At 43.7% G+C, this 27,571-nt stretch overlaps 2 protein-coding genes across 3 annotated transcripts in view; both read left to right on the forward strand.

The window, feature by feature from the left end:
• KCNIP2 (potassium voltage-gated channel interacting protein 2) overlaps positions 1 to 2,425 on the forward strand; it is a 43,991-nt gene extending 41,566 nt beyond the window's left edge. For both annotated transcript variants that reach the window (XM_030951010.1, XM_030951011.1), the window contains one exon: positions 304 to 2,425. In XM_030951010.1, coding sequence (XP_030806870.1) covers positions 304 to 351 — 48 coding nt within the window. In that variant the 3' untranslated portion in view covers positions 352 to 2,425. The remainder of the gene's footprint in view (positions 1 to 303) is intronic.
• A 2,613-nt stretch (positions 2,426 to 5,038) lies between these two features.
• OGA (O-GlcNAcase) lies at positions 5,039 to 27,209 on the forward strand. Its single transcript, XM_030950928.1, has 16 exons — positions 5,039 to 5,592; positions 9,148 to 9,199; positions 9,522 to 9,619; positions 10,857 to 10,987; positions 11,624 to 11,795; positions 12,660 to 12,758; positions 12,903 to 13,187; positions 13,718 to 13,876; positions 14,898 to 15,508; positions 15,882 to 16,056; positions 19,451 to 19,536; positions 20,394 to 20,498; positions 22,086 to 22,171; positions 23,093 to 23,285; positions 24,081 to 24,240; positions 24,926 to 27,209. Exons 1-16 carry the CDS (start codon positions 5,406 to 5,408, stop codon positions 25,060 to 25,062), a joined length of 2,736 nt encoding a protein of 911 aa, XP_030806788.1. The 5' UTR covers positions 5,039 to 5,405; the 3' UTR covers positions 25,063 to 27,209.
• The last annotated feature ends 362 nt before the right edge of the window (positions 27,210 to 27,571 follow it).

A 27,571-nucleotide genomic window follows, 5' to 3' on the forward strand; every position in this document is an offset into this window, starting at 1 on the left:
TCTTCTCTGAGCTAGGTTACCACCCTCTTCCTTGGGGACCTTTGTCCCTCCTGCTTCCTTCTTGCAGAGAGGGAGTGAAGCCAGGGCTCCCAGGGGCAAGGCTGGGGCTCTCCTTTGGGAACTGTACCCATGCCAGTATCCTTGAAGAGATGAGGAGAGCTATGGATCCCACTAGGGCTCTGTAATCCCTGGGACTCTTGTCCCATGTGCCAGAGCTGCCATGAGGGTAAAGCCAGGTTTGGGGGAGCTGCCCAGATTGCTGTTCTGTGCCCAACTTGCCTGCTTCCTACCTGCTCCCGACAGGATGAGAACATCATGCGATCCATGCAGCTCTTCGACAGCGTGATTTAGCTCCCGGACCTGCCTCCAGATGAGCTCTCCTGACACTGGGCCCAGAACCTTCTCTCTCTTGACTTTTCCTTTGAGACTCCCCTCCTCCGGCTGCACAGACACCCCCATGGAAAGGGGCCTTCCTTCCCTGGGCTGCAGTCGGTGCCGAGATCTTCCCTTTCCCCTGGCCCAGCTCTGCTTTCCTCGGGGAATCCCAGGCAGGTGCTCCCAGATGTTGGAGCATGGGCATGGCTGGCACAGGATGAGAATTTCACCTGGATGGACCTCCCTGCACCCAATCCCGGTGGAAAAGATGCATCCTTAGGCTGCAGTAGAGGTTTTCCCCGTGCACACCACCCTGTGCAGCCACAGCTCGCCTACACTGATCCTCCCCAGTCCCAGGAGCCCCCAGCTCCAGCCCAAATCCTCCAGCAGCACTGTCTAGAAACCAATAAAGTCTTGGAATGGGCACAGCCAGTGCCCTGGCTTCCTCCCCTGCCCTGGCTGTGCCCTGCTGTGGGAAGATGTCCGGTGTGTCCACTGTGAGCCACCGAGCACCCTCCCTGTCCTGGGCCAGTGGGTGGGCAGAGGGGCTGTGCCTGGAGAAGGCAGCCACACGAGCCCTGGGGGTTCACTGCTGCATGAGCCGTGGGGAGCATCTCCTGATCCCAGGGATCCTGGTTAGAATACTCTTCCTGATAGAGGCTCTTCCTGACAGGGGCAGAGGGGAGGCTAAAGGGACTCTGAGTGACTTGTGGCACTTGTCCCCCAGGACGGATGATGCAGGGCTGGGAGAGCTGCAACCTCAGCCCCTGTCCCTCAGGTTTGGGGTGTTGGCACAGGGAAACCCCAGGGATCCACTTTAAGGCTCCAGTGGAGAGACACCGTTTCCAACCCTTCCCAAGGATGTGACAGCCAGGGTATGGGGACATGTGGAAGAGGGAGATGGGCTGGTCTCTGGTGGCCATTCTGGCCCCATAGGGCTGGCAGCCATGCTCCTGGCATCACTTGCAGCTGGGCTTGCCCTGCTCCTGTGTCCTAGCCCATCCCAGCCCACCTGTTGCCCTGGGAATGGGGGAATGAGCAATGAGGCAGAGAGGTGTCCCCACAGGATAGCCCTGTGCTGGTGACATGGCTGAGCTGGCAGCTCCTGGAGGAGAAAGTCGAGGCTGGGGTTAGACAGGAGTCACTGCCATGCTGCTGGCAGGCTGGAGGATCACCTTGGGGCAGGGAACTCTTCTCCTTTTTCCAGCATGGCCGTGTGACAGCCTGCCTGGGGACCTTGGGGATGGGGACCCTGGGTGTTTTTGTCACCACTAGCTCCTTGGAGATGGGTGTGTGCAGACAGGCCTGTCCTGCCCACATACCACTCCAAGTCACAGCTGGGACAGTGATACCCATGGGCTAGTGATCCCATGCCAACTCCAGAAGCCCCTCACAGGCACTGGGAATGCACCCAGCCCTGGGAGCCCCGACTGTGGCTTCACTCTCTGTGTCCTTGGCCAGGGGTGGTTTGGGCTGGCCTGAGCTGCAGTGTCTGGGATCAGCACCCATGCTGGGCCAGACCAGGGCTGAGGCCCTGGGGCTGGAGACATTAGAATTTAACCCCTGGGGCTCTGAGCCAAAGCTATGGGGCTGCTTCCCAGGGGGACCATCCCTGTCCCAGCCCTTGCAGATATCACATGTTTTTTAAGCTCATTTGACACATTATTTATCTCGCAGACATGATGTGTTTTTTAGGTTCGTTCAACACACTGTTCATCTCACAGACCTGTTCCTAGGTTTGCTGTGAGGCTGAGCTCCCACTTGCATTCTCCTAAGGGTGAGAGGGCCTTACCCCTCCATCTCTTGGCCCTGTTCTCCCTCCTCCCAGCTCTCTGGGGTACCCATTGTTCGCTGCCATGTGGAGCACCTGCCGCCTCCCCCCTCACGCTGTAGGTCGCATGGTGTGACCCCCTGCCCCAGGGCATGGTGACCCACAACCCGCTTGGCATCTCCAGTCTGTATATTTTGTATTATAACAATTATATGAGTTAAAAAAAAACAACAAAATAAAAAACCAACAAAAAACCAATAAAATCTAACCACACTCGCTATGCACACTACTGTTCTGTCTTTGCATCTGTCAGCTGCCTGGCATGGGAGGGCAGGTCTCTGCAGAGGGCTGGTATCCTCTTTGGGGTGCTGTGGTTGTCAGGGTGCTCTGCATGGGTGCTCTGGGAGGTTGCATGGGGGACAGGGTGCACACTGAGCTTAGCCATGCTGTTGGTTGCATTTTTCTCCTGCTCAGAGGCTGGAGATATTAAGGTTAAAAAGCTCTTGCATCAAGTGTGTCACATTTCAGGAGCCAGGCTGCCAGGTGTGCTTTCAGCTTGCCACAGATGCTGCTGGGTGAACCAAGCTAGGGACCAGGTGACCCTTGTTAGGATGTGGCATTTAAGGCTGAGCTAACAGGAACATGGTCACCTGCCACCTTGAGGAGGTAGGTATGGACTGGGAAGAGGTTTTCTTATGGCAATTACTGGTTGTTGGAAAGGTCCTGCATTGAAAACTGGGAAAAATTAAGTAAACAGTCATGTAAGTAAGAAAGTAGCAGAACAAGAGAGCAATGGACCTGATGTGGGACAGCAGAATGGTCCAGCATTCTACAGGCTGTGGTCCAGGAACTGAAAGCTCAATGCAAAGAGCTGCCTGAAGACCAAACAGAGCCTTAAAAGGATGGGCTCTGGCTGTGGGGGAAATTACCATTGTGGGACTGGGTAAGCAGCAAGTCTGATCTTTCCACAGCCTCTGACCCTCCAGGGACCTTTTTGGGCTGCTGGCCATCACCCAGGGCTGTGTATGGCAGTATGAATGGGCCTGAGCACGTTTTCCCCTCTAACCCACTTTCCCCGGTATATCCTGTCCCCTGAGCTCTGTTCGGCTGGTTGCTATTTTGGGCAATGACATCCAAGGGCTTGATGTGCCCTCTTGTGGCACAGGGATGCTGTGAGCCACTGATGGGATCCCTTGGGTCCTTGTCCCCAGGGTGAAAGGCAGGAAAGAGGCTGAGGTGATAGCGGGAAAAACAGCGCTGTGGGGCTCAGCCTTGGAATGCTGCTGTAGACTTTTCACATCAAATGGGAAAAGATTTGTGCAGGGAGTGTAGCTTTTGGAGTGGGGGGTGGGAGAGCTGGGAGTCAAAAATAATCTGTTTAGTCCTCCCCAAAAGGGGCTCTCAGGAAGGGCCTGAGGGCAGGGAGGCCTGGATCCTTTAGGTGTGCCTTCAGCTTGCCATGAGAAACTGCCGTGAGCCAGGGCTTGGATGACCCTTGTTAGTAGGAGGTGGCATTTAAGGGTGGATAGCCAAGTCACTTGGTCTATGATGAGAACAGAGAGAAGAGCTGATGGATCCCTGGAAAAGGGCAAGTTTTTCCCAGCTTTCAGAGGAAAAGATAATAGTAGCTATGTGGTAAAACAGCTGAGCAACTGGATGAGGCAGCTGATGCAGCCTGGGGCAGTGATTCACTCCAGCATCCTGAATACTGCCTAGAAACACAAGCATTTTGTAAAAGGATGAGATTGCAACACTGGGAGAACTATTACTGTAAGATCATTTTGCCATAATCAGAGCTATGAGCACCTCTTCAGGGTCTTTTGTGACCCTGTGGTCACCACCGAGCTCTAGAGATGTGTGAAAGTCTTGGGTGTTCTCCACCCAGATTCAGTGCATTTCTCCTCTCTAACCCTTCTGTAAAGTCTGCTCATGTGTCAATACAATTTAGTCGGTTCCTATTTAGGGTATCTGTACAATTTCTATTTTTGCTCATTGAAAGCCTTGGCCTGCTAATGGTGGTAACTAGAGATGCCCCTTGGCCAGGGCTCTGCTGCAGCTTCCCGAGCGCGGGCATTGCCGGTGCCGGAAACGCGGCCGCCTTCGGTTTCTCGTCGCGCCCGAGCTGCTATCAGTGGGAATGAGGGAAACGTGGCTGAAACGTGAGGTGTCTGCCCCGATGTCTGCAGGCCTTGTCCAGCCCTTCCTCGCCAGCTGGGGCTTGCGGCAGCTCTTTGCTAACTTGTTCCTTGTTGGCTGGCACCTGCTGCAGCCTGCCCAGCGCTGCCAGGATCGCCTTGCCGGAATTTCCCCACAGTCACAAGAGAGGTCACCTCAGCCCTGGGGTGCTCCCCTGCGGCTGCAGTAGGAGAGGCGCTGTGTGACGTCAGAGCCCTCCTCTGATCTACTGATAATACCATCCCGCCTTCATCATTCTCGTGGCCTCTTCCAGGCACGGACACACCTCCAGCCGTGCCATCGCCCGCGCCGCGCCGTGCGGGTCGCAGCTGTCCCCCCGCAGCCGCTCGCTGTCCCCGGCGGGCCCTGCTGCGCTTGCGCGGCAGCGCGAGAAGTAGGGCACGTCTCACGGGAGCCCGCGCGCCCTCCGCTCCCGCGCAGGCGCGCTCCTGCCAGGGCGCTGTGCCCCAAAGCGCAGGCGCAGAGCGGTGGTAAACACTTCCCTCTCCACCCTCCTTCCCTCCTCGGCGCCGCTTCCCTACACAAACCCCAGTGCGCATGCGTGCTGTCCCACTGCCGCTTCCCCCTCAGTCCCCGCGGCCCCTCGCGCGTGCGCCGCGGGTGCGCGCTGCCTCCCCGCGCAAGCGCTCTGAGGCGGCCGCGGCCTCGCCCCTCCCGCTGCCGGCCCCGCCGAGCACGCGCAGTGCGCGCCCTCCCGCGTCCTGCGCCTGCGCAGACCGCGCGCGCCGCCCGCCCGCCTCATTCCCTGAGGAGCCTCCCGCGCCCCAGCCCGTTGTTCCCACTCCACCGGCGCCGTCCCGGCCGCCCGCGTCCCTCGCTTCCTTCCCGCCGAGTCAGACGCTTCCCCTGCCTCCGCGGCGGTCCTGCGGAGCGGGGCGGCTGCGGGCGGAGCGGCGCGGACCGGTTGGGGCCGGTTCCCCGCGCAGGCGCAGCGCCCCGTAAACAGGAAGCGGCGGCGGCGGCGGCCCCGGAGCGGCGGAGACAAAGGGGCTGCGGAGCGGGGACGGCAGGGACCCGGCTCGGCCCGGCCCAGCGAGCGGCGGCGCTGGCGGCGGGCGGCAGGATGGTGCAGAAGGAGGGGCAGGCGGCGCTGGAGGAGCCCCAGGGCAGTCCCAACCCGGCCGGGGTGCCCGGCGCCCCCTTAGAGCCGCCGGGCGCCGGGGCAGGGCCTGTCCCGGGGGGCGAGGAGACCGACACCGAGACGGAGACCGCGCTGGGCTCCCGCCGCTTCCTCTGCGGAGTCGTCGAAGGTGAGAGCTTTCAGAGGGGGTCTCCCCTGGGAGACGGGGTGCGGGAGAACGGGGGGTTTGGTATCCGCGGGAGACGGGGGGTGGGCTGGTCCCAGCTGGCTTTGCTTTGCCGTCTCCTCCCCCGCCCGGAGGAGCCCGCTCGGCGGGGAGGTGCCGTGCGGCTCTTGGCCGGGACTCCGCCAGGGTGGGGAGGAGCCGCGGCTCCCGGGCGGGGCTTCTGCCCCCGGGGTTTGTGCCGGAGCGGGGAGCGCCCTTTGATGGCAGCTGTGCGGCGGGGCGAGGGCAGGCCCGGCACCCAGCGCGCCGATGATTCCTCCGAGAGGCTGAGGCGGTGCTGGGGCTCGCTTGCTCATACGTGTCTAAAGGGGGAAGTGGGAGAGCAGAGCGCGATTATCTCGGGTGTACGTGCTCTTCCTGCGCCCCAGAGGCTCACTTTCAGTCCTGAGTAGGAAATAGGTGATTCCGTGGATTTCTGCTCAGTAATTAAATGCACTTTGTTCTCTAAAATATGTTAGCATCTCATTTTAATTGTAGAACAGTCCTCCGTCTTTTAGCATAGTTGCACCATTAAAAGGTTTAAATTGTTCTTGAAACTGCAGAATAAAGGGACTTTTTTAGTTCTCAATAATGCATTTCTGACACATCAGTTAAGGTAGGTGGTTGAAAGTCAGCAGGAAAAATGGTTTATTCCCAGTGTAACAGTTGGTTTTAAATAGTTTTATTTCCCATGATCTCAAATTATTTCTGTACCAATAATGATTTTCCAGTAGGAAAACAAAAATTATTAGCAGATGGAATGGAGAGGGGAACAGGCCGTTTATCAAAGTCAGTATCTGCATTGCTTTGTAGACTGTTTTCTGTTTGTATCTTTTAAAAAATTGTTCGGGTTCTGTAAATATGACCGTGAGAGGTGAATTGGTAAGGCTTAAATACAATCAGTGTAGAGAAAAATGCCTTTCTTCTGCTAATGGACTTAATTCTGTGAAGGTAGATACCAAGTTAAGGGCTTTGGAGACACATAAGAGTGAAGAAAAACACAGATTGTAGCAACATGTTTTCTCATGTTCCTGCTGATACGCCTGGAATGTCTCTTGTTCATCCAGGTTTCTGTTGAAACCACTGAGAATACCGTAATAAATTTTCTTGTCATGTTAGTTACGTCGTTGGTTGCCTCAGCATATATTTTGTTGCAGGTGTTCCTGAGTGTACTGTGCAAAAAAACAAAGCAAGAAAATGGCCTCTGCCCGAAGAAGCCATCAAACACTGGTTAGGAGTTACCAGTCTGACAATAATGTGTGTACGGGAAAAAAGGAATAGGGGAGTGTTGAGAAAAAAAGGCAAACAAAAAGCCACCACCAACAGAAAAACAAACTTGTGGTGAAGGAGGTAAACGGTAGTGAGTAAAAACATCTGTCTCATTAGTGACTCAAGGGAATTACAGAGTTAAGAGAAAAACAGGAATTAACTTCAGAAGTGTAGATAAATACTTAAGCATAAAGTAGTGGTTAACACAGAGTAAGGTGTGGTGAGGTTAGAGTGCTGAGATGGAAGATTTGGATCTTGGTAGAAAAGGCAGAGGGCAATTGGCCAGACACTGGGGATGCACTCTTAAGGGTGTGAGGAGTGTGTGCCACTTACCAAATTCACTCTTTGCACAGTAATAAGGTCTAGGAGATTGCTGAATGCAAAGCTTTGGTGCACTGCCTCTAGGATGTCCTGACTTTTAGTGATGGAGAGCGTGGTAATGGGATAAGGTATTTTGGCATAATCTGTTGACTTTGTATTAACCTGACACACAGTCCTGAGGGAGTAATACAAAACTAGGTCGAGTTTTTTAGTTAGACAGAAAGATCCAAGAATTGTACTTGGCTGGTGACCGTAGTAACCTAAGAAATGTGGTGACAGATGGAAAAGTATTGTTGCAGTTTAGCCAGTTCTCTTCAGCCTTATTTAATTAGTTTTTGATAACTGATTTTCTCTTTTTTTTGTAATGGTAGGCTGTACTCTGCTTTAGGCTTGTAGGTCTGAAACAGTGGTATTATAAGTAAAGCAAAAGTGTCATGAACAAGTTATGAGGCATAGGGGAAATTCTTTAGGTTTCACAGGATTTCACTTCTTTTGTGAGTTCCTGAGCTTCCTCAGCGCAGCATCAGTCAGAGTTTGGAAACTATAGTGAAAATAAGAAATTCCTTCTGGATGAAGTAAACTGGGAGGTTTTCAGGCCTCCCAGCTCTCTCTTGTTGTTCCCTCTTGCACTGGGCAGTTGTGAGGAGGAGTAGTTGCTCAGTTTTGCCACGTTGTGGTGCCAGGCAGTTTGAGATCACTCTTAGAGAGAATAATTCTTAAAACTTGAGCCTCTTGTTTTAAGTTTCTTAAAAGAGCATTGTACACTTAGCATGTAACTGAAATATAATATATAGAAAATGTCTTCAGTTGCACCAGTTTGGAGTTTTTGAAGGTAGTAGGGTGGTTGTGTCCTCGATGAGACAATATTTACTGATTTACGAGGATGAATAGCTTTGGAAATGGAGATACTGTTTACCTTTTGAACTGGCGTTGTAGGGGGACTTGAGAGCTTTGTGTTTTAGTAGTGTCATTCATCACTGAGTGGCCACGCTGTTTGAAAGGAAGAGCTTATTAAATTTCATGTTATTTTAGTCTCTGGTCTTTGCATGGGCTGCAAGCTGAAGCTTTGTTTTGAAGTGCCCACTTGTGGTTGAACTGTTTGCACATAGGTCTAAGTGAGTTGGCTTGACTAAGAGGGCATAGAGAGTGCTTTTTTAAAGTATTGTTTCTAGAATGGAAAGATTAGATTTAAAGCCAGAAGCAGTTGCAATTTCCAGGGAATTGTATGACTTTCAATACACTCTAAAATCACTTGAGTAGATGCTTTTATATATGATTATTCAAAGACATAGTATTAGCTTGTAAAATGTGGAAATGGTAAAGTAGGACATCAGTTTGCAATTAATTTTGACAAAGATCCTATTGAACAGAATAAGAGAAATCAAATCCTAAGCATTTTGTTGACTCATATGCACGTTTTTTTAAATTACACATCATCTTCTGCAGTATGTATTTATATATTCTGCTTATATAAATCCTAGTCTGTACCACCAGTTAAGCATTTTTGAGCTGGTAAATATTTTCAAGTGTTTTCAGTGTTCACCTTAAAGTCAAATCTATTTTGTGGGTGTCTGGTGTGGTAGTTTAATTAGGTTATAACTGTTCAGACTGCTGCCATAAAAATGCTGACTTGACTTGTCAAGGGCATATGCTCAGGAGCACAGTTTGCATTCTGAAAATTAATTGCTTCAGTGGCCAAAATTATAAGACCTTAGATCATAAGAAATAAAGCAAGTTATAATTGCATTTTAAATTTAGATCACTTTAGGTTATTACACTTTCCTCATGCTAACTATTTCTCTTTCCCTTTCTACTTTGGGAAGCTTTTTGACAAATGTAGCAAAAGAGGAAGAAAATGGTGGGTTGTAATACAAAGTTTCATGAAGCAGGCATAATCTAACTGGATAATTCTAATCTTGTTGCCCGTAGGATTTTATGGAAGACCTTGGGTGATGGAGCAGAGGAAAGAACTTTTTAGAAGGCAAGTCATGTTTCCTCTTACTGCAGCACATTCCATCGGAATGTAATCATAAACTTCCACTTAAGTCTGGAAAGAATTATTGTTGTAACCTAGAGCAACTTTCTGCTTAATATCTGTATTCTTGGGATTTGTATTCACCTTTTTATCTTGCATATACCAAATTTGTCCAATATAATTTGTGCTTAAAGTTACTGTGACTTTATAATATAACACAATGTTCAGTGAAGAAAAAAAATCCGATTGAGTAAAAGAATAACATGAAATAAAACACAGAATTCCTGAATTTGTAGGCTATTGGAAGGCTTTTTTCCTGTGTTTTTAGGCTGCAGAAGTGGGGACTGAATACATACCTGTATGCTCCAAAGGATGACTACAAGCACAGGATGTTTTGGCGAGAAATGTACTCCGTGGAGGAAGCGGGTAATTGCCTTTATTTCTCCTCTGTGCTTTCTATAAGTAGATTTTTTGAATGAATTGGTTATTGCTATGTATACTTGTGTGTGTTTAATCACAGTAGCCATTCCCAAAGGTGACTGAAAGCCTCTTTTTAGTACCCTGCAGGTGTGTTTATGGGAGATTTGGAACAAGCATGGATTTACTTCTTTTAACTATAACTGCAGATGATTTCTGAAACTGCTTTTAAGGCTTTGTCTTGCAGGATTTATTTTTTGTCGTGGGGAAGGTTGCTTAGACGTATTCCTCTGGCTCTTGAATGTCTTTTGAACATTTTTTGAAGTAGAAATTTTTTGCTTTAGGAAAGGAAAAAAAGATTGATGAGCAAATAGCACGTCCTTTTATGTGATTCATTAAGTCCTTGTCTCAATGAAAAGAGTACCTGTTAGAAAAACAGCTCTTGACCAGTTAGTCAGAACATAAAAGATCTATTCACGCTAGTATGAGTTGTTTTATCCACGTCTGGTGTTTATGGGATTTGTGATGCTTTGTTAGACTGAAGGGATTATAGGGTGAGGGGAAAAATTAGACTCTCTTGAAATTAAATAATTCTTCTTGGAGGCCTCTTTGGATCAATGCAGAAAAATAAAGGATAATGCAAGGTAATATAACAGCAAAGATTGTTAAGTATGCTAAAATATTTATTAATTCTATTCATATTATAAAAAGTATTTATTGATTCTGTGAAAGATTCACTTGCAAGTTTGCTTCTTAAGGAAACTACTTCTGCACATGAAGTAGTAACATGGTGATGTTACACCCCACTTTTTCATGTGCCCAAGCTTCAGTCATCTGAGTGGTATGTGAACCTCTGTCACATGGGGTGATATTACTGCAATAAATTGTTAGTATGTGTGGAAAAAGTGAGTAATAATTCTAGACCTGTTGTTGTATGTACTGTGGAGACAGACTATATCCATATTTGTCTCACAGCATTGACATAAAGAAAACTGCTAAGATCTTTATAAAAATTTTAATATGGAAAATGAGAATACAAGGACAGTTGTTGTATTCCTTTTGGCATAATTGCTGAAAAATCTTCCAAATAATTTGGTGTTCTTTGCTGTGTTAGTTTCAAGAAATTCCAGCAATTCTTTTTTCTAATTATGGTAGAAGAGGTATCTGCACTTTATAATACACTTTAGATGATGGCTGAGAAATTTTTTAATTGAGTCCTTCTGAAATATTTTGATTTAATTTCCAGAGCAGCTAATGACTCTAATATCAGCTGCACGAGAACATGAAATAGAATTCATCTATGCAATCTCACCTGGACTTGACATCACTTTTTCCAATCCTAAAGAGGTATCCACATTGAAACGTAAGCTGGACCAGGTAAGGATGACACAAAATTAGCACACTTCCAGTGCTGCTTAATTTGGAAGCTCCAGTTCCTTGCTCACTCTTGCAGCTTTTCACCAGCTCCTTGAACCTTTTCAGCACTGGTGTTAGTTTGAGTGTCTCTGAATGATTCCAATGGATGTGTTCAAGTTGCTTTGCAAAAGTAGCCAGTGATAACTTTGATTTTTAAAAAGTTCTCATCTTGTATTGGATGCTGAAGGCTATTTTTGTCTTCATAGTATTTCAGAATCTTGAAGCCAAGATGCACTGCTAAAGCAAGAACGCGGGCCCACAATAAATGCCTTTGCAGACCTGACATGCACATCTTCTTTGTTCTCCTGACTCCTCTCCTTTGTCCAAGAGCTGTTACAGAATTAGCTTTTTTCCCAGCTGTCCATCCTGTGAGATCAGCTTTGGATGGTTAAAACTGGAACAGATTGCAGGTCTTTAAAGATCTAATCTTTGAGACAAGCAGAGCTATGGGTCAGAGACAGGCATTCATTGTGAATAGAACTATATCCCTGTTCCTGTAGCTGTCTCTAAGGTTAGATCTAAAAATCCTACAGTTGGATTAAAAGAAGCAATAATAATTTAACAAATTAAGGGTTTTACTCTTGTCTCTTGTATTAGGTTTCTCAGTTTGGCTGCAGATCTTTTGCACTGCTGTTTGATGATATTGATCACAACATGTGTGCGGCAGACAAAGAAGTTTTCAGTTCTTTTGCTCATGCTCAAGTCTCAATCACAAATGAAATTTATCAATATCTAGGAGAACCAGACACATTCCTTTTCTGTCCTACAGGTAAAACAAGGAGAATATTTTCATTGAGCCTTAAAGGAGGGGGACTGTTACCTTACTGTTTGAAAACCTGGTTTAACATTTAATAAGTGCCTTAAGGAGTATTTTGGGGTTGATTGAAGAAATTGATTTACAAAGAAAAGTTTGATTATTCAGATGTATGCAAAGATTTTTCCAAATGTATAAATCTCTGGAAGGCTTAATGCCAAGCAAATAAGGCAGCTTGATAGAACAGTTCAAGAAGTTTGAACTGAGAATTAGGCTAATGGAAAATTTATTTTTTCCTAACTTGAACTGAAATCTTTGCTTCTTGAATTAGCAGGTTGTTAGTTTCTAAGAATTTTTTAAAGTAGAGGTAGTCTGTGCTTATGGCTGTCACTGGTTCCTATTTTTAATAAGATTGCTCACTTCACTAGTCACCGAGTTGCTTTTTTATCAAAAATTATTTTTAGTTTATCCTATTACACTGTGGTTCTGTTGCAGACCTTAACTTTAGAGATATATGTTCCAGTGTTACAGTTTTTAGGTATTTGCACTTTGTAATGAGTGTTGGGGTTTTCTCATTCTCTTGGATACTATCTGCTGTAATAGGCCTTGTACTTGAGGACTTGATTAATTTTTTCCTAATTTTGACATTTGAGCAATTTAAAATAATTCACTACCATTTGTGTCTGATATTTATGCTGAATGTCATTCATAATGTCCTTTTTGTTTATACTTTAGACTTTTGGGCCTTACTTGATTAATTTTATAAATGTTTTTCATTTCCAAGGGTGGTATTCTCTCAGTGTGTTTGTGGGACAATTGGGTATGTTGTCACACATGTGCATCCTTCTAATGACAGTGACATTCTCTTTTCCTGTGCAGAGTACTGTGGAACTTTCTGTTATCCAAATGTTGCCCAGTCACCATATTTACGGACTGTAGGAGAAAAACTGCTCCCTGGAATTGAAGTGTTATGGACAGGTAAAGACTGATAGCTTATTTCTTTTATTTTGTTGGTGTTAAGTATTTTCTCATAAGTATTTTGTGAAATAAATTGTCCAGCTACTTGGGGGTTGAATCTTCAAATATATGCAAAGCCCTCTGATCATCCTCTTTCCTGCTTAGGTCCGAAAGTTGTATCCAAAGACATTCCAGTAGAATCCATTGAAGAAGTTTCTAAGATCATCAGGAGAGCCCCAGTTATCTGGGATAACATTCATGCTAATGATTATGATCAGAAGAGGCTTTTTCTTGGGCCTTACAAGGGTCGGTCAACTGAACTCATCCCTCGACTCAAGGGTGTTCTGACCAATCCAAACTGTGAATTTGAAGCCAATTATGTTGCCATTCACACGCTTGCAACCTGGTACAAGTCTAACATGAATGGAGTGAGAAAAGATGTGGTGATGAGTAAGTATGTGTAACTGTTTGCTGGATCTATGCTTAACCATATAAATCATACCAATTCTCTGTGGTTTTAATGATTTTCTCTCTTCCTCCCCAACTTTTGCTTCTTATGATTGATCACCCAGCCTTTTCTCTTCCATAAGTAAATGGCAGTTGCCTGAAAGATAATGATCTTGCTGACTTCCTGGGGCATATCTGTAGCACATGGTATCAAAGAATTTCTTAGTCTGGAGAGGTTATGTAATTAATGCTCTTTGAAAGCAGTTTTAATACCCAAGTTTGAAATGTGTCCATGGATATGATTTCATTGGGATAGCAGCAGTTCAGATCAGAAGGCACCCTGAATGCCAAGGTGTCTGGTTTCTGTGTTGACATTGGTGGTGACCATCATTTTCTTTTTTTTTCCAATTAGAATCTAGTAACTTGTCCTTTTTGTCAAGTGAGCCCCTGAGTTACTGAATGCCTTGTCTGACGTCTATTTTTGCTATTTTAAATTAAACTAATCTGCTAACTTCTAAAATTTGTCTCTGTAGCTGATACTGAAGACAGCACGGTTTCGATCCAGATTAAATTGGAAAATGAGGGGAGTGATGAAGATATTGAAACAGATGTTCTCTACAGCCCACAAATGGCCCTGAAGTTGGCCTTAACGGAATGGTTACAGGAATTTGGAGTACCTCAGCAATACAGCAGTGAGTATGATTTGGTATTATTCTGGGACTGGTAGAAAAATGGTGTTAGATGTTAAGTATTTGTGTTTAGATTAAGGATATCTTACAGATCCTGGCAATTCATACACCTTGGCTGGAAATATTTTCTGCCTTGGTAACTGGGGAACCTTAATTAAAAAGGAAGAATGCTTGATGTTCTGCAGTGTGCTTGTAATGCTCTGACTGATCAACAGAAGCAATCTTGATATATTATCTTTTGGCATTTCTGATAGGAGGGTCTAGAAAGGAAAGGGTCCAGATCTTGCTAGTCCCAGTTTTTACTAGGGTTCAGTGGAACCTGAGAGAATTGGAAGTACAGTTGAGATTTTTTTTTGAGTTGATGTTAGATTGTTGTAAAAACTAGTCCTGGTCCTGAATACTCCACGTTCTTCCAGTTGTTTTAAGGTAGTTTTATTTTCCTGAGTTTGTCTGCATAAATGAGCTGAGCTCCTTCTGGCACTGTACACATTTTTGTACAGTGGGAGCTTCGGGATGTGTCTTGAGTCTAAGGACCTTGGTCAGGGAGGGTGAGTTAGAGCATGTTGTCCAAGACTGTATCTGGTAAGGTTTTGAATGTCTCAATTTTCCCCAGGTTAAAGACAGTTTTGAATTTGAAATATTTAATCATCAGCTTATCATATTAAGCTTTTATTATGAACTGTCCTTTATATTCAAATACAACTTTACCAAGTCATTTGATGCGGAGGGAAAAATAGTTACTTGGAGAGCTTTTTATTCTGTTGACATAGTTAAAAATAAATGTTAAATAATTTTCTTAACTTTTTCTTCATCCTATCTTTGCTTACCAGTTATGTGAAAAGGAAACTTGCAAAACTCAAAGTCAGTAGTTAGAGTTACATTGACAGAAGTGAACAGGCAAAGTACCAAAAGGAAGCTGTGCTGATGGGATGCTGTGGTAACAAAATCATCTATCATTTGCAGGAGTTGCTGATTTGAATGTTAGTTGGCAGATATTGAAAAACTTGTTTCTTCTTATTCTCAGGTAGGCAAGTGGCCCACAGTGGTGCTAAAACCTCTGTAGGGGATGTAGGGCCTCTGGTGGCACCATCCCCTTTAAATGCAGCAACAGTGGTTACCACGGTGTACCAGGAGCCCATCATGAGCCAGGGTGCGGCACTGAGCAGTGACTCACCAGCCTTGGCCAAGGAGGAGGAGAAGAAGCAATCTGATGAGGAACCAATGGACATGGTGGTGGAAAAACAAGATGATGCAGACAAGAATGCAAACCAGATACTGACAGATATTGCTGAAGCCAAGATGGCAGAGGAGCTGAAGCCAATGGATACAGATAAGGAGAGTATAGTTGAGTCAAAGTCTCCAGAGATGTCTATGCAGGAAGACTCTGGTAGTGACATTGCACCTATGCAGACTGATGAGCAAATTAACAAAGAACATTTTGTGCCTGGACCGAATGAAAAACCTCTTTACACAGTAGAACCAGTGACTTTAGAGGATTTACAGCTTCTTGCTGACTTGTTTTACCTTCCTTATGAACATGGACCCAAAGGTGCACAGATGCTGAGGGAATTCCAGTGGCTGAGAGCAAATAGCAGTGTTGTCAGTGTAAATTGCAAAGGAAAGGATGCTGAAAAAGTGAGTGCAAATCTTGTTTCTCTCCTTTTATGTCAAAATTCCAAGCAATTTTATCTGGTGTTCTGCTTAGTAGGACCTGAAGGGTAGTGTATAATGAACCACAGGTCGCAATAATTTTCATTCCTCCAGTGGAATCTACTGTTTTAAGCCCTGTAGTGCCATGTAGCTATGAAAGCAGTCTAGTATCTGCATTTGACCAGTGTTCCCTGTACTGGCCTGACTTCTAACAGCCATAGAGACTAACTGTGAGTCATTTGTGGTGTGGTAGTCCCTCCTGGTAAAAAGAAGTAGTGAATTGTGTAGTCTTTCTCCATATTTAGAGTACCACTCCTCCCTAGGAGCCTGTGTTTGATCTTGTGGATCTTTCTCATAGATAGAAGAATGGCGTAACCGAGCAGCCAAGTTTGAAGAGATGTGCAGCTTGGTGATGGGCATGTTCACTCGCCTCTCCAATTGTGCCAACAGGACAATCCTTTATGACATGTACTCCTACGTCTGGGATATCAAGAGTATTATGTCAATGGTGAAATCTTTTGTGCAGTGGTTAGGTAGGTGCATTGGGAGCCATTATAATCCCAGATAGATTATTTTTTATGTGTGTTTTTAATTAGCCCACGGGGAAAACTGAAGCATTAGGTGAATGTGTTTTCTTGGACAGGGGGTCTAGTTTGACCCTGTTTTAAAGGTTTTCCTGTCTTGCTATTTGAAGCAACGCTTGCAGTGAGTTTGCTTTGCTATTAAAAGTGAAGTCTGCTGGATGCTTAAGATTGGAGACCTTGATTTTCTTCTTGGGCTAATGAAACTTGAATCTCATCTGACACGTAAGTGTTGACTTTAACTTACTCTTGACTGAATGCACACTGGACTATGCCATGTAACTCCTTGGATGCCCCGCTGTTTGATTGGAAATGACACTACGAAATGTGATCACCTCAGCCATCTGCTGTTTGCTCTGTCTTGATAACATTATTGCTGTCTTCAACAGACCTTTCAATGGGCCTGGCCATGAGGAAGGTGATCCTCCCAGCCCCTGTGCGCATGCGAGCTTTAGCATAAGGCTATTCTGGTGCAAAATCGTTTCCTTTAAACACTTTCCAAATTGCTGATTTTTAAATTTTTTTTAAACCTATATTATAGTTTTTGGTAATGAATGGAAATTGTGGAGCTCTCTGGACAGATTTTTGGGAGATCCTAAGTTGGCAGATAGCACCAGCATGGCCTGGGTAATTCTAGTCACCTCATTTCACTTTCAGGTTTCAATCCAACTGTAAGGAATATGCTGTGGAGTTGCTTGGTATACACAGCAGACAGCAAAGCTGATGGTCTCAAGTCACACTTTCTGTAGCTGTCACAAACCTCACAGTGGCTAACCATTACACAACCTTGGTCTAATCCTAGTGTTTGGATTGTCTTTAAATTATATTCTTAAATATTGACATTTAAACAGGGACAGAGAAGACCTATTAAATCATCAACTTGGTCTATGCCCAACAAATTCCCGAGTTTTGTGCTTATTAAACATCTGATCCCTAAACTCATAGTTGATAAAGAGGAGAGCTTTTAAGACTGCCTTCTGCAAAGCACAAAGAAAGCCTAGTGGAGGAGGAAAACTCAGCAGCATTGTATTACGTTAACATTTCTCGAACAACTTCATGCTGTTTTTAAAGCCTTAGTTTGTGCATTTTTAAGTGTAACACATCTCCTCCAACTTTACTATCCTTGCTGTGTGTTGACATTTAGCTAGACAGAATGCTCTCTTCTTGATAACTTAATCTGCTTACAACTCGAGGCCAAAGCTCTATAAAGGGAACATTGGTTCTTGTAGTCTTTGAGAACATCAAGGGCCCAATGCAGACTGCATTTCAGAATTATCAGACTATGTACTAAATTCAGCTGAAATTGTTTTCAGTGTCCCTGTAAAGTTAGGTTCAAGTCTCTAAGTGCATCAAATATTTGGAGTGGTTCACAGCAGAAGCCAACTGAGTAAACACCAACTTTGTTAACTTTGGCACTGTTCTGTTCCAGTACTCGCACTCGTATTAGATAGTTGAAAAATTAAGATTTTTTCACATGTACAGTTTAATACTCTTATGCTAACATTGCTTCTGTGAGAGGGGCCATTTTTGTCTTCAGCTTGTTTTATCACTGGTGTAAATACAGAGTAAAGGTTTTTGAGAAAATACCTCATTATATAAAGTCAAGTACATTACAAATCCAAACAAGTTAGTTTTCACAGTGGTGTGCTCAATGGTCCACTGGATGTTCACTTTTTCACATCTCCTCCCAAGTCCAGCTAGCATTCAGTCCCTTAAATTAGTGTGGCTGTACAGTACTATGGATTACTAATGACTTCTATTGTCTTCTTCCCCATTGTGTACAGATGGGAGAATCCTCAGCACAAGTTTCTACTGCTATTGGATGGACAGCGCCAGATGTTCACAGCGCGTCGTCATTAATTAATTAAAATGGAAAGGTTTTGTCTGTGAGGCAGCTCAGATAGATTAGATGTACAGCAGGCATGAACTGAAGTCACATTTGCGCAGCGACTAAGGCATTAACTATGTTTTTCATTTATACAGCTCTTCATTCACACAGCTCTTTACTGTAATTATTGGAAGTGCTAGTTAAGTTGTAGTCTCAAAGGACAGACAGATACTGTCTTCCAAGTTTTTGACTAAATCTTTTTGGGAAGGATATCTTCTTATGTGAGAATTCTAAAATATGGGAGTGAACCAAATTTGAGTTCTGGTGTTTGGATTGTTTCTGAAATTTACCATACTTAGGATAGTTTGTATTGAACCGATATTCCTAAACTCGCATAAATGTCAAACTTGGCACACTTTGGGACTCTCTGACTAGCACAACATACTTGTCTGTACTGATCTGAGGCTGTTACTTGAACAGGAGGTAGATTGCTGTCCACAAAAGGAAAAGAGTATTTGCGCTGCTCCTCTTGTCAGAAAACTAGGCGGGTAGTTGAGATCTCCACTCCAGATACCACTTGGCTTTTTTGTCTCTCCAGAGCTGTCATTTATGTTACTTGGTGAAGGCTGCAGTGCCTTGCTGGCAGAACGGTGTTAAAAATCAAACAGCCAATGGAAGCTTCTTTTCTAAAGCAAGTGCAAGCTAAAGCTAAGCACTGCAGTGGGCCTGCTGCTGGCTGGTTGAGCAGCAGGGTCCTTGGTGCATCCAGTATGCTTGTGGAAATAAAAATCAAGATACAAAAAGCAAAGCTAGTAGTGGCCACCAAGGTGTATTAGTTAAATTGTGAGTTAATTCCAGTTAACACTACTTAGCTTTTTAATGTGCCAACAGTATTGTGAAGGCCTGGATTGTGTAAATCTGTGTAGTCTCTTGCAAGAATGCTGTTTCATACAGCTGTCCTGGCTGCCTGATCTGTTCCAGACTGTTTACATATATTGCTAGTCCTAGTTTTCTGACAAGATTAGAAACAATCAGTACTAAAATGTGACTTCAGAAAGGTCCATTTTTTTTTTCAGGGGCTGTGATAATGGCATTTGTTTGATCTAAAATTTATGGTAGTATCTATTGAGCCACGTAGCTTCCAAGATGTCAGATTTTCATAGATTAAATGTTTCTGACACAAATACCCCCCCAAAAAAAGTGTACAAAATGTGTGGGAAGTCTGTGTAGTTCTGCATGGCACCATTCTTGTGCCTTCTGGTCTAGAATAAAGTGTGTAGCTGAATTGTCTCACCTGTCTGTTACAGGTAATCAAAAATTTGAAGTACCGCAGTTAAGTGCGCAAGCACAAAAGTTTTATAAATTATACATTATTACAGCCCCTCCCCCTCCCCAAGCCCTGGATTCTAGCTCAGTTAGAGAGCTTTTTCCACAAGTGTATGTTAGCTTTTTGGACATGTAAGACACCCAGGAAATCCCCCTTCTCGTAACTTCTCCGCTTGGATCTGATCTCAACAGGGTGTCGTAGTCAATCTTCAGCACAGTTCTTAAGTGGAGACCAAGAACCCTGGGCCTTTAGAGGTGGTCTAGCAGGAGAGTTCCAGGTATCAATATGACTTCACAACTGAATGACATTTTCTTTGTTTTATGAGAAACCTTTTGTTGCACATCAGAGGTCTGGAAGGATTGGTCTGCCGAAGGCTTTCTGGTCCAAAGCCCATTAGCCTTACAGCTTGGTTTAAAATAATTTTCCTCCCCTTTCTACAGTAATTTCTCAAGGAGATGCTGCCTGTCCCACGCGCATGCGAAGCGCAGCGGCTTTAGTTGTACATTTCACATTGTTTCTTTGCAGGTCGCACAGCATTTTTACCTGCGCCCGCAATTGCACAATGCGCGCATGCTTGTCTGCCAATGGGAATTCCATGAGCAAAAAGGATCATCCTCCAAATTTTGGTTCCTCTGGAAATAATGCTGTACTGTGCTTTACTGCGAGGAATTCAATTGGCCAGTATTCCTAGCTTGCTGTTTGTACCATGTGCAGATTTGTTCATGGATTTTTCAGGCGCTGTACTTTTCCCCCCTCACAGGTGCTCTGCGCGCAGCAAATTGAATCAGCGCATTGCTTTTGGGATAAAGCGTCTCCTCTGGCCAGTTAACCCTCTTCAGACCAAACCTTTCCTCCTGACATTCTGTATTCTTAGACAGTGTAGATATGATTGGTAAAAAGTTTTTAAAGCAGTTAAGATTAACAGACTCTTAATGTGCTGTTTCAGTTGCATATTTTAGAACACCAATTGGATATTTTCTATTCAAATAAGGTCTTTGCATTTGTAAAGCATACCAACCCCACCTTCTTTTGGGGTAGCAAGTAGCAAATGTTATTTTGGGAGTCTGCAGTGCACACCCAAGAGTGATGGGGTTTGTTGTTCATACAGTTATATTAAATATTTTGTTTTCACAGCGTTTGCTGCCTATTGATGGGGCAAATGACCTCTTTTTTCAACCACCTCCATTAACACCCACTTCCAAAGTGTACACCATACGACCCTACTTCCCTAAAGATGAGGTAACTGCTTTTGACCCTTGTCACTTTTGCTGTTAGTCGTGCACTTTCTTTCGTGGAAATAGTGATTACTGCTGAGTCCCTTCTTCCCTAATGAAGCAGATGTCCTGATATCTTGCACAAAGTACAAATGCAAGCTCAGAGGAAAACTGAGGTTGATATGCCTCTGGTTCAGCAATATGCTGTGCAACACTTCGTGTACACCCACAGCTTGATTCCCAGCCTCCCACCCCCTCACCCTCTTAAATCTGTGAGTGCCTTCCTTATTTATGAAAGACAAGTTAAATTTGTCCAGCTGGTAGAAGAATTCTTGCAGCAGGGAGCCATCCAGGGAATTAACCTTTGAGGGTGGGCGTGTATGCCTGTTTCACTCAGTGGTTATTGTGGTACCTGCTGGTATTTGCAGAGCTGTATAGGCAGAACATTGATATTACATCTCAAAATGGAGCTGAAAAATGGGATCATGGTTCAGCCATTCATGCCATTTCAGTTACAGTTGGAAGCTTTTTGGTCTGATTTCGAAAGAATGTTGTCAAATCTGCTTTGGAGTTTTGATACTTTAAAATCAAGAAAATTTCATTAGTCATTTTTGATTAGTGCTTTTTACCTTTTCTGTTTTCTGAATAGATATGTAGTGTAGTTTCTTTCCTATTAGGTGGTATGGAGAATACTTGAAAGTGAAGTATCAGCCAATAGTTACTTAACTCTTTATGGATGCAGTTTAAACAATGTAGGGATTAATGCATCTTGAAATCTTGTCTTGGTAGGTAGACTGAGATGAAACAGGAGTTTCTAGGTTGAGTTTGCAGGATTTCAAACGAGTCTTAACTTTGAAGCCAGTCAGACATACCAGGCTGACACATGAAGACTCTTTTTCCTGCCAGTTCTGGGCCAGCTCTGTCCTGTGCTGTTCTCACGAGCAGCAAAGCAGCCTTTTCCAAACCTTTGTGCAGGCCTCCACCTTAGCTGACTTGTTCTTTGGGAGAAAATGGAATTGATATTTCTAAACCACCTTAGCAATGAGAGGTGCAGCTAAGCATGCAGTCATAAACAGTATTTCTTCTGAGGAGTTACTCTTTAACTAAAGGAAGAAAGTGTCAAATGCAAAGCATTTTTGTTTTTAAAAAAATGTGAAGTTTCTTATTTAAGATGTGACTAATTCAAATTTGCTCTTTTAAAGAGTTCCAGGTGAAAACTTTTTAACGTGCAGGATATTTCTGTCCTTTGCAGAGGTTGAGTTGCCATACTGGAGCATCAGAGGTGTTGTGAAGGGACTTTGTAGCAATGGTGGTGGTCTTCACTGAATGTTTAGGTACCTAACCCTCAGAATTAGTCTTGTGCTGTTATAAGAGCAGGAGGTTGCCCTCCAGCCTTTCCTTCCCAGCCATTCAACTTATCCTGCCATGTTTTTGAAGGCAACTTTGAGTTACTTTCAGGGAAGAGATGGAGGGAATGCCTTTCTTTTGCGTAGATGGATACTTTTGATCTGTGGTGACTAGTGCCTGTCAGTGCTAGGTTAAAGTGCAGCTGATAATGACATACTCTCTTTTGAATGTGACTGCTAATTTGAAATCTCTTTTCTCCCCTTAGGCATCTGTATATAAGATCTGCAGAGAAATGTATGCTGATGGAGCTGATCAGCCCTTCCATAGTTTACCAGATTTAATTGGAGACAAGTATGTATTAGGAACAAGTGTCCTGTAGAGGTGGTTCTGAAGGATGAAGTCCTGATAGTGTATTTAATTTTAATTTTTAGGATTGTGTGTGGGAAGAATACAAAGAACATTTGAAGCAGATAAAATAATTTACTCTCAGGAAATTGGGGTTTTGATTTCTTAAAGAGACTGTTGACACTTATGTCTCAGTTCATGTGCTGGTTGCCTGTTGTGAGCTGTTAGAAAATAAATATAGCTGAAACCTCTGTATTATGAAAGGTGTACATCACAGTATCTTATTTCAGATTTTGTGAAAGTATATCATGAGAGTGTCCATCGTCTGTAGTTATTCTCTGGTATTTTTTCTGACCAATTGTAGTTCTTAAAATAGAATTGACAGGTTTTTGAGGTGCAGTCTCCCAGGCCAAGTGCCTCAAGTTTTTTCTGAAGTACATGTACAAACTTTTTAAAAGGATAATCAATGATAGATGAAGTTTAAAAAAATGGGGCTTTAAAAATGAGCTGTAAAATTAACTATGTTGAGTGGATTTTTTTTTTGTCTTGGATGTTTAATTTAGATGGAATTTTATAGAGAGTCTGCTCTGGGTGGCAGAAAGGCATTTAAGAAAGGATGTGTAACTGGTATCAAACAATACCCAAAGGCAATTATGAAAGCAAGGAAATAATGGCAGCAGAACAGTTAAGAGCAAAAGCTGAAGAGCAGTGTGTATGGAATGAAACAGTGGAATCCTGAGGTGCAGATATTGCTCATAGCTGAGTTTTGACAGCTGATCAGTCAGTTAGTGCTTTGTTGGAACTAATTCCATGACTGGAGGACTCAGCTTCTTTGGTTGACTCTGGAGTCTCCTCTGTGGAACCTGAAGGGCATACTTGGTCAAGCAGACCTTCTTTTGACTGAAATTTGCATTTTTTTTCCTGCAGGTTAGTTGGAGGTCTGCTCACCCTCAGCCTGGATTACTGCTTTGTCTTAGAAGATGAGGATGGCATATGCGGCTATGCTTTGGGAACAGTTGATGTAACTCCCTTCATTAAGAAATGCAAAATGTCTTGGATCCCTTTCATGCAAGAAAAATATACTAAACCAAATAGTGACAAGGAGCTGTCTGAGGCAGAGGTTGGTATAACCTGGGAGGTCAGAACTGTATGCTGAAGTCTTTCCAAAGTGGGTCTTTGTTTTTTTGAGCTCACATGAAATTCAGTTTTTTCACCTTTCTGAAGACTTTGAGCATGTATTAAAGCATCTGATGTATTAGAAGGAGACAGTAAAATTATTAATTGCCAGTCAGATACAGCTATGTGCTATAATACACCCATGAGGTGTACTTGAGTAGTAATCCATGCAGTAAATGTAAAGCACCTTCATCTGGAGAAAATTACATTTTGAAAGTAAAGTATTGCTCCTGCTCTGTTCTGCTGCAGAATGTAGTATTAGTTTCTCCGTGCTGCAGGTAGAGCACTGAAAGTCTTGCCAGTTTAAGTAGGGAAAACAAATTCAAGAGCACTTGGTTTTGGTGTGAAAATCTGAGCTGTTTGTGAAGTGTGAGAGCTGTAAATGGTGCAAGGCAGCCTAAAACTGCCCATTTAAAAGGCAAAGAAACAAAGAAGAGTATCTGTGTGCAAACTGCTGGTTTTGTGTTGGCTTGTGTTTTCTTTCACTTGAAGTATGGGTCACTAAGAAGGAGCTTTGCATGCCTCCTTTGATGGTCTGAGAAGCTTTTCTAGCCAGTACTAGATAGAGTACAGACAGCAGTTCAGCAGTTGAGGAACTAAGTAGCCATCAAGAGGTGTAGCTGAAAAGCCTGCTGATTTGGAGGTACACTCCATGAGCAAGGGAGTCTCCCTTGATGAAGATTAATGAAAATGAAAAGCTGGATAATTATTAAATACCTGTTTCTAATATTCTTTTCAGAAAATAATGCTAAGCTTCCATGAAGAACAAGAAGTATTGCCAGAATCGTTCCTTGCTAACTTCCCATCTTTGATAAAGATTGATATCCACAAAAAAGTGACAGATCCAAGTGTGGCCAAAAGTATGATGGCCTGCCTGCTCTCTTCTCTAAAGGCTAATGGTAAGTTTCTTGCACTTAGAATTCCTTGTTTCCTAACCACATGTCATTTCTAGGGTGCAAGGCAAACTTGGGAAGATTTGGGTAAATAATTACAAAAGCTTTTGAACAGCAAACTTCTGCTTCTGCCTTGAAAAAAGGTGCTTTTCATTTTAGCCATTATCCTGCAAATTAGAAGATAGGCAGGACTGAGGGAGCAATTTGGCACTGAGAACACACATCTTTACATCTTGAACACTGCACAAAAGTCTATATTTTTCCTGGTGGCATTGGTAATGATGCTTTTTTTAAAGTTTGGCTGTGTGTACTGGTGGGTAATTACCAAACCTTCAGCATGGGAAGTGCTTGGCTGCCTGCCTTGGCTGTGCACCTCACACTTACACTTCCTTTGTGCCACTTGGTGCCCTCCTGCAATGCTGCTTTTGGAGCCAACATCAGATATTTTTGTGTGCAGTGAAAGGTGTGCAGAGGGATTGTTCAGACTGGTGGATGCCTGCCATGTGTATTCCCATTAGGCATGGTCAGCTGTGCTGCCATACATCTGGACTCTTGGGCACTATGCTCCATGTGGAATTGGATCACTGATTTACCTCATAAAATTGGTGGGAACTCTAGTAATATTTGATGTCTGTGTTTTTTATGGTAACTCTTCCCTTACAGTATTTTGTTTCTTTTCTTTCTTCTTCAGGCTCCCGTGGGGCTTTTTGTGAAGTGAGACCAGATGATAAAAGAATCTTGGAATTTTACAGCAAGCTGGGTTGTTTTGAAATTGCTAAAATGGAAGGATTTCCAAAGGATGTTGTTATCCTTGGAAGAAGCCTTTGAAGTGTTTGACAGTGAACTGTTCCAGTACTGTAGACCCTTAACAGCTGGGCAGGTAGTGGTGGGGATCTTCATATGGTCTAACTGCACAAAGCCAGCAATAAGCCAGCTTGGTAAAAGGGGCTATGCGAAAATCACCCATCACACATTCAGACTGTCATTTGTTGGAAGGGGATAATGCTGCTGAAAACATTGTTAAACAAAGAGAAACCCTGTCCTCTCCTGGTCCTGTGTGAAGTGCCAAGGAATCTTGCATGGGCTATAGCTTCTCAGAGGAATCCCTCTTAGTCGGTGCTGTGGTTGATGACAGTTCTCTGCATTCAAGTGTCAACAGAAAATTGGTCTCTGGCAGAATGCCTATAAATATGCAGGTTTTGTTCCCTGTCATAGAGCAGGATGTGCAGTTGGAAGTTGCAGAAATGGGAGGGGTTGCTTGTGTCAATCAGCATTTTTAAAGATAAGTAGTTACAGTTCTATTTTTTACTACCTTTATGCCTGTTGGTAAAGCAATGACCCGTTGTCACTTCTAATGACCATTGGTTCAAGCTTTTTGTTTTGTTAGGGACAAATGTGCAGTGGTCTGTGGCAGAAGTCACTCAACGACAAACTTGTAAATCTCAGTGTATATAAACCTAGATGTATGCTGACTAACTTTTTGTTTACTGGTTTTTGTAACTTTTTCTTTTGAAAAGTGAAATGGTATAGGTCCAAGATGGCACTTTTGAAAAACCTACAACCACAATCGAGAACAAGTCTGTCCTCAGCACTGACCTTTCTTACTGTGCCTCATATCCAGGGCTAGGTACTGACCATCTTGGGAAAGGGGAGCAGATCCCAACTGACCCTTCCTTCAGATAGCAGTTTGTCACTGCTTGAGGGTATCATTCTCCTGGGACTGAAACAGCAATTCACAGGATGCTTTGCTGAACCCGTTAATTTTGGTAATGTTCACATGGGATTATGGATGAAAGATGGTGAGAGGGAGAGAGAGCTGGCCCACAGCTGGGATTTGTCCTTGGAAGAGTCACCATGTTTCAAAGCCTGTTCGTACTAGTTTGATTAAATCAGGGTCTTCAAGTCCTGCACATTTGTATCAAATAACTTTTCTATAAGAAATGCCACAATAAGCACATTTTTACACATTATTTAAATGGTTATCTACTTTTAAATGTTCCAAGAGTTTAATGTTTTTACCCAGGATGGACATGCTTGGTGATGGGATGGAACTGGTGTGGTGTGGGACCTGGTATTCAGGTAGTAGGATCATTTAATGGAAATGGTATTTAGCAGTAGTCCCAGTGTCCCAGACAGGTGATTGGACAATGGTATGCACTTTGCAGTACTTTGTTTCTTCCACCTGCTGCCATAAGCTGTCTATATCTTATGTTTAAATTTTCCTGGGTTTTTTTCAGTGGTGCACAAAGGAAGCTTGGTTGCTCTTACAAGCCTCCAGCTGCATAGAAGTTGATTTGCAACCTGTAATGAATGGCATTAAGATTGCAGTAATGCTCTCTGCAGCCTGTAAGGAGTTGCTGTGTTTGGCCTTCTGGTGCAGTCATGTGCAAGATGTTTCTTTCTTTTTTTTTTTTTTCTGCAGAATGTGAATGATTTTTAATGCGGTAGCGAAGTATTTAAGTTGAAACAACTTCATTTCATTTTTAGAGAGAGGTATGGGGTTGTGCTGTGGGATTTCATTAAGTCCAAGCTGAATGCCACTAGTTTTTATACAGCTTTGAGTGCATGTTGAGTAGCTGATAACCTTGATTTACCAGGTGGGAGAGTTTTGTTTCTTCATGGATACCAGACTCGACTTACTTCATCTGGATGCATAACATTACAGCATAGGATGCTTGTGGCCTTATTTCTTGGCTTTTAAGGAGTTGCCACATTTTCTCTTCCTATGAATTTGTTATTATTATAGAAGTTAATTGTCTAAGCCTATGGAATGTCAGGCCAATACCATCATTCTAGGATTGTAAAGTGATATGTTGACATATCTTTCATGGTTATGAATTTTCATTAAGGTTGGAATGCCACTTTCATTAATCTGTTTTAGATCAACAGTATCTGTAGCAGAAAAAGACCTGTAAAACTGTATTTGAAGACCATGCGAGAAATAGAATAAAAATTGAGAAGTGAATGTAAATAAATGTGTATTTTGTGCATGAGCTGGCCCAGAACCAGAAGTGGTTCAGGAGTGTACCTTACATCACACTGTAAGTGTTTGATGCCCTTGGGATCAGCTGTCAGAGACGTGTGTATGGTTTTGGTGTTGGCAGTTATACATCCACAAAATTTAACTTGGAAAGATAAATACTGAGATGCCTAAAGCAAGTAGCTTCCTGCTTAGAGTGACAGCTAATAATCAAAGGGATGGGCCAGGGGTATGAAAAGCAGCTTTTTCCTAAGGTCATTTCACAGGAGTTTGTCCACCTGCTGCACGGGTGCACTCACTGGTGGTGGTTCAGAAGCTGTGCAGTGTGGAGAACAGGATAACACACAAACCAAGCAA

Source organism: Camarhynchus parvulus, chromosome 6 (assembly GCF_901933205.1).
Source record: "Camarhynchus parvulus chromosome 6, STF_HiC, whole genome shotgun sequence".
Lineage (NCBI taxonomy): Eukaryota > Metazoa > Chordata > Aves > Passeriformes > Thraupidae > Camarhynchus > Camarhynchus parvulus.

What these genes read in the sequence shown, in the direction of transcription:
- OGA (XM_030950928.1), top strand. Translation starts at nt 5,406, where the DNA reads ATGGTGCAGAAGGAGGGGCAGGCGGCGCTGGAGGAGCCCCAGGGCAGT. An exon ending in AGGAAAGAACTTTTTAGAAG is followed by an intron (nt 9,200 to 9,521) that starts GCAAGTCATGTT and finishes CTGTGTTTTTAG; the next exon opens with GCTGCAGAAGTGGGGACTGA. An exon ending in CTCTTCTCTAAAGGCTAATG is followed by an intron (nt 24,241 to 24,925) that starts GTAAGTTTCTTG and finishes TTTCTTCTTCAG; the next exon opens with GCTCCCGTGGGGCTTTTTGT.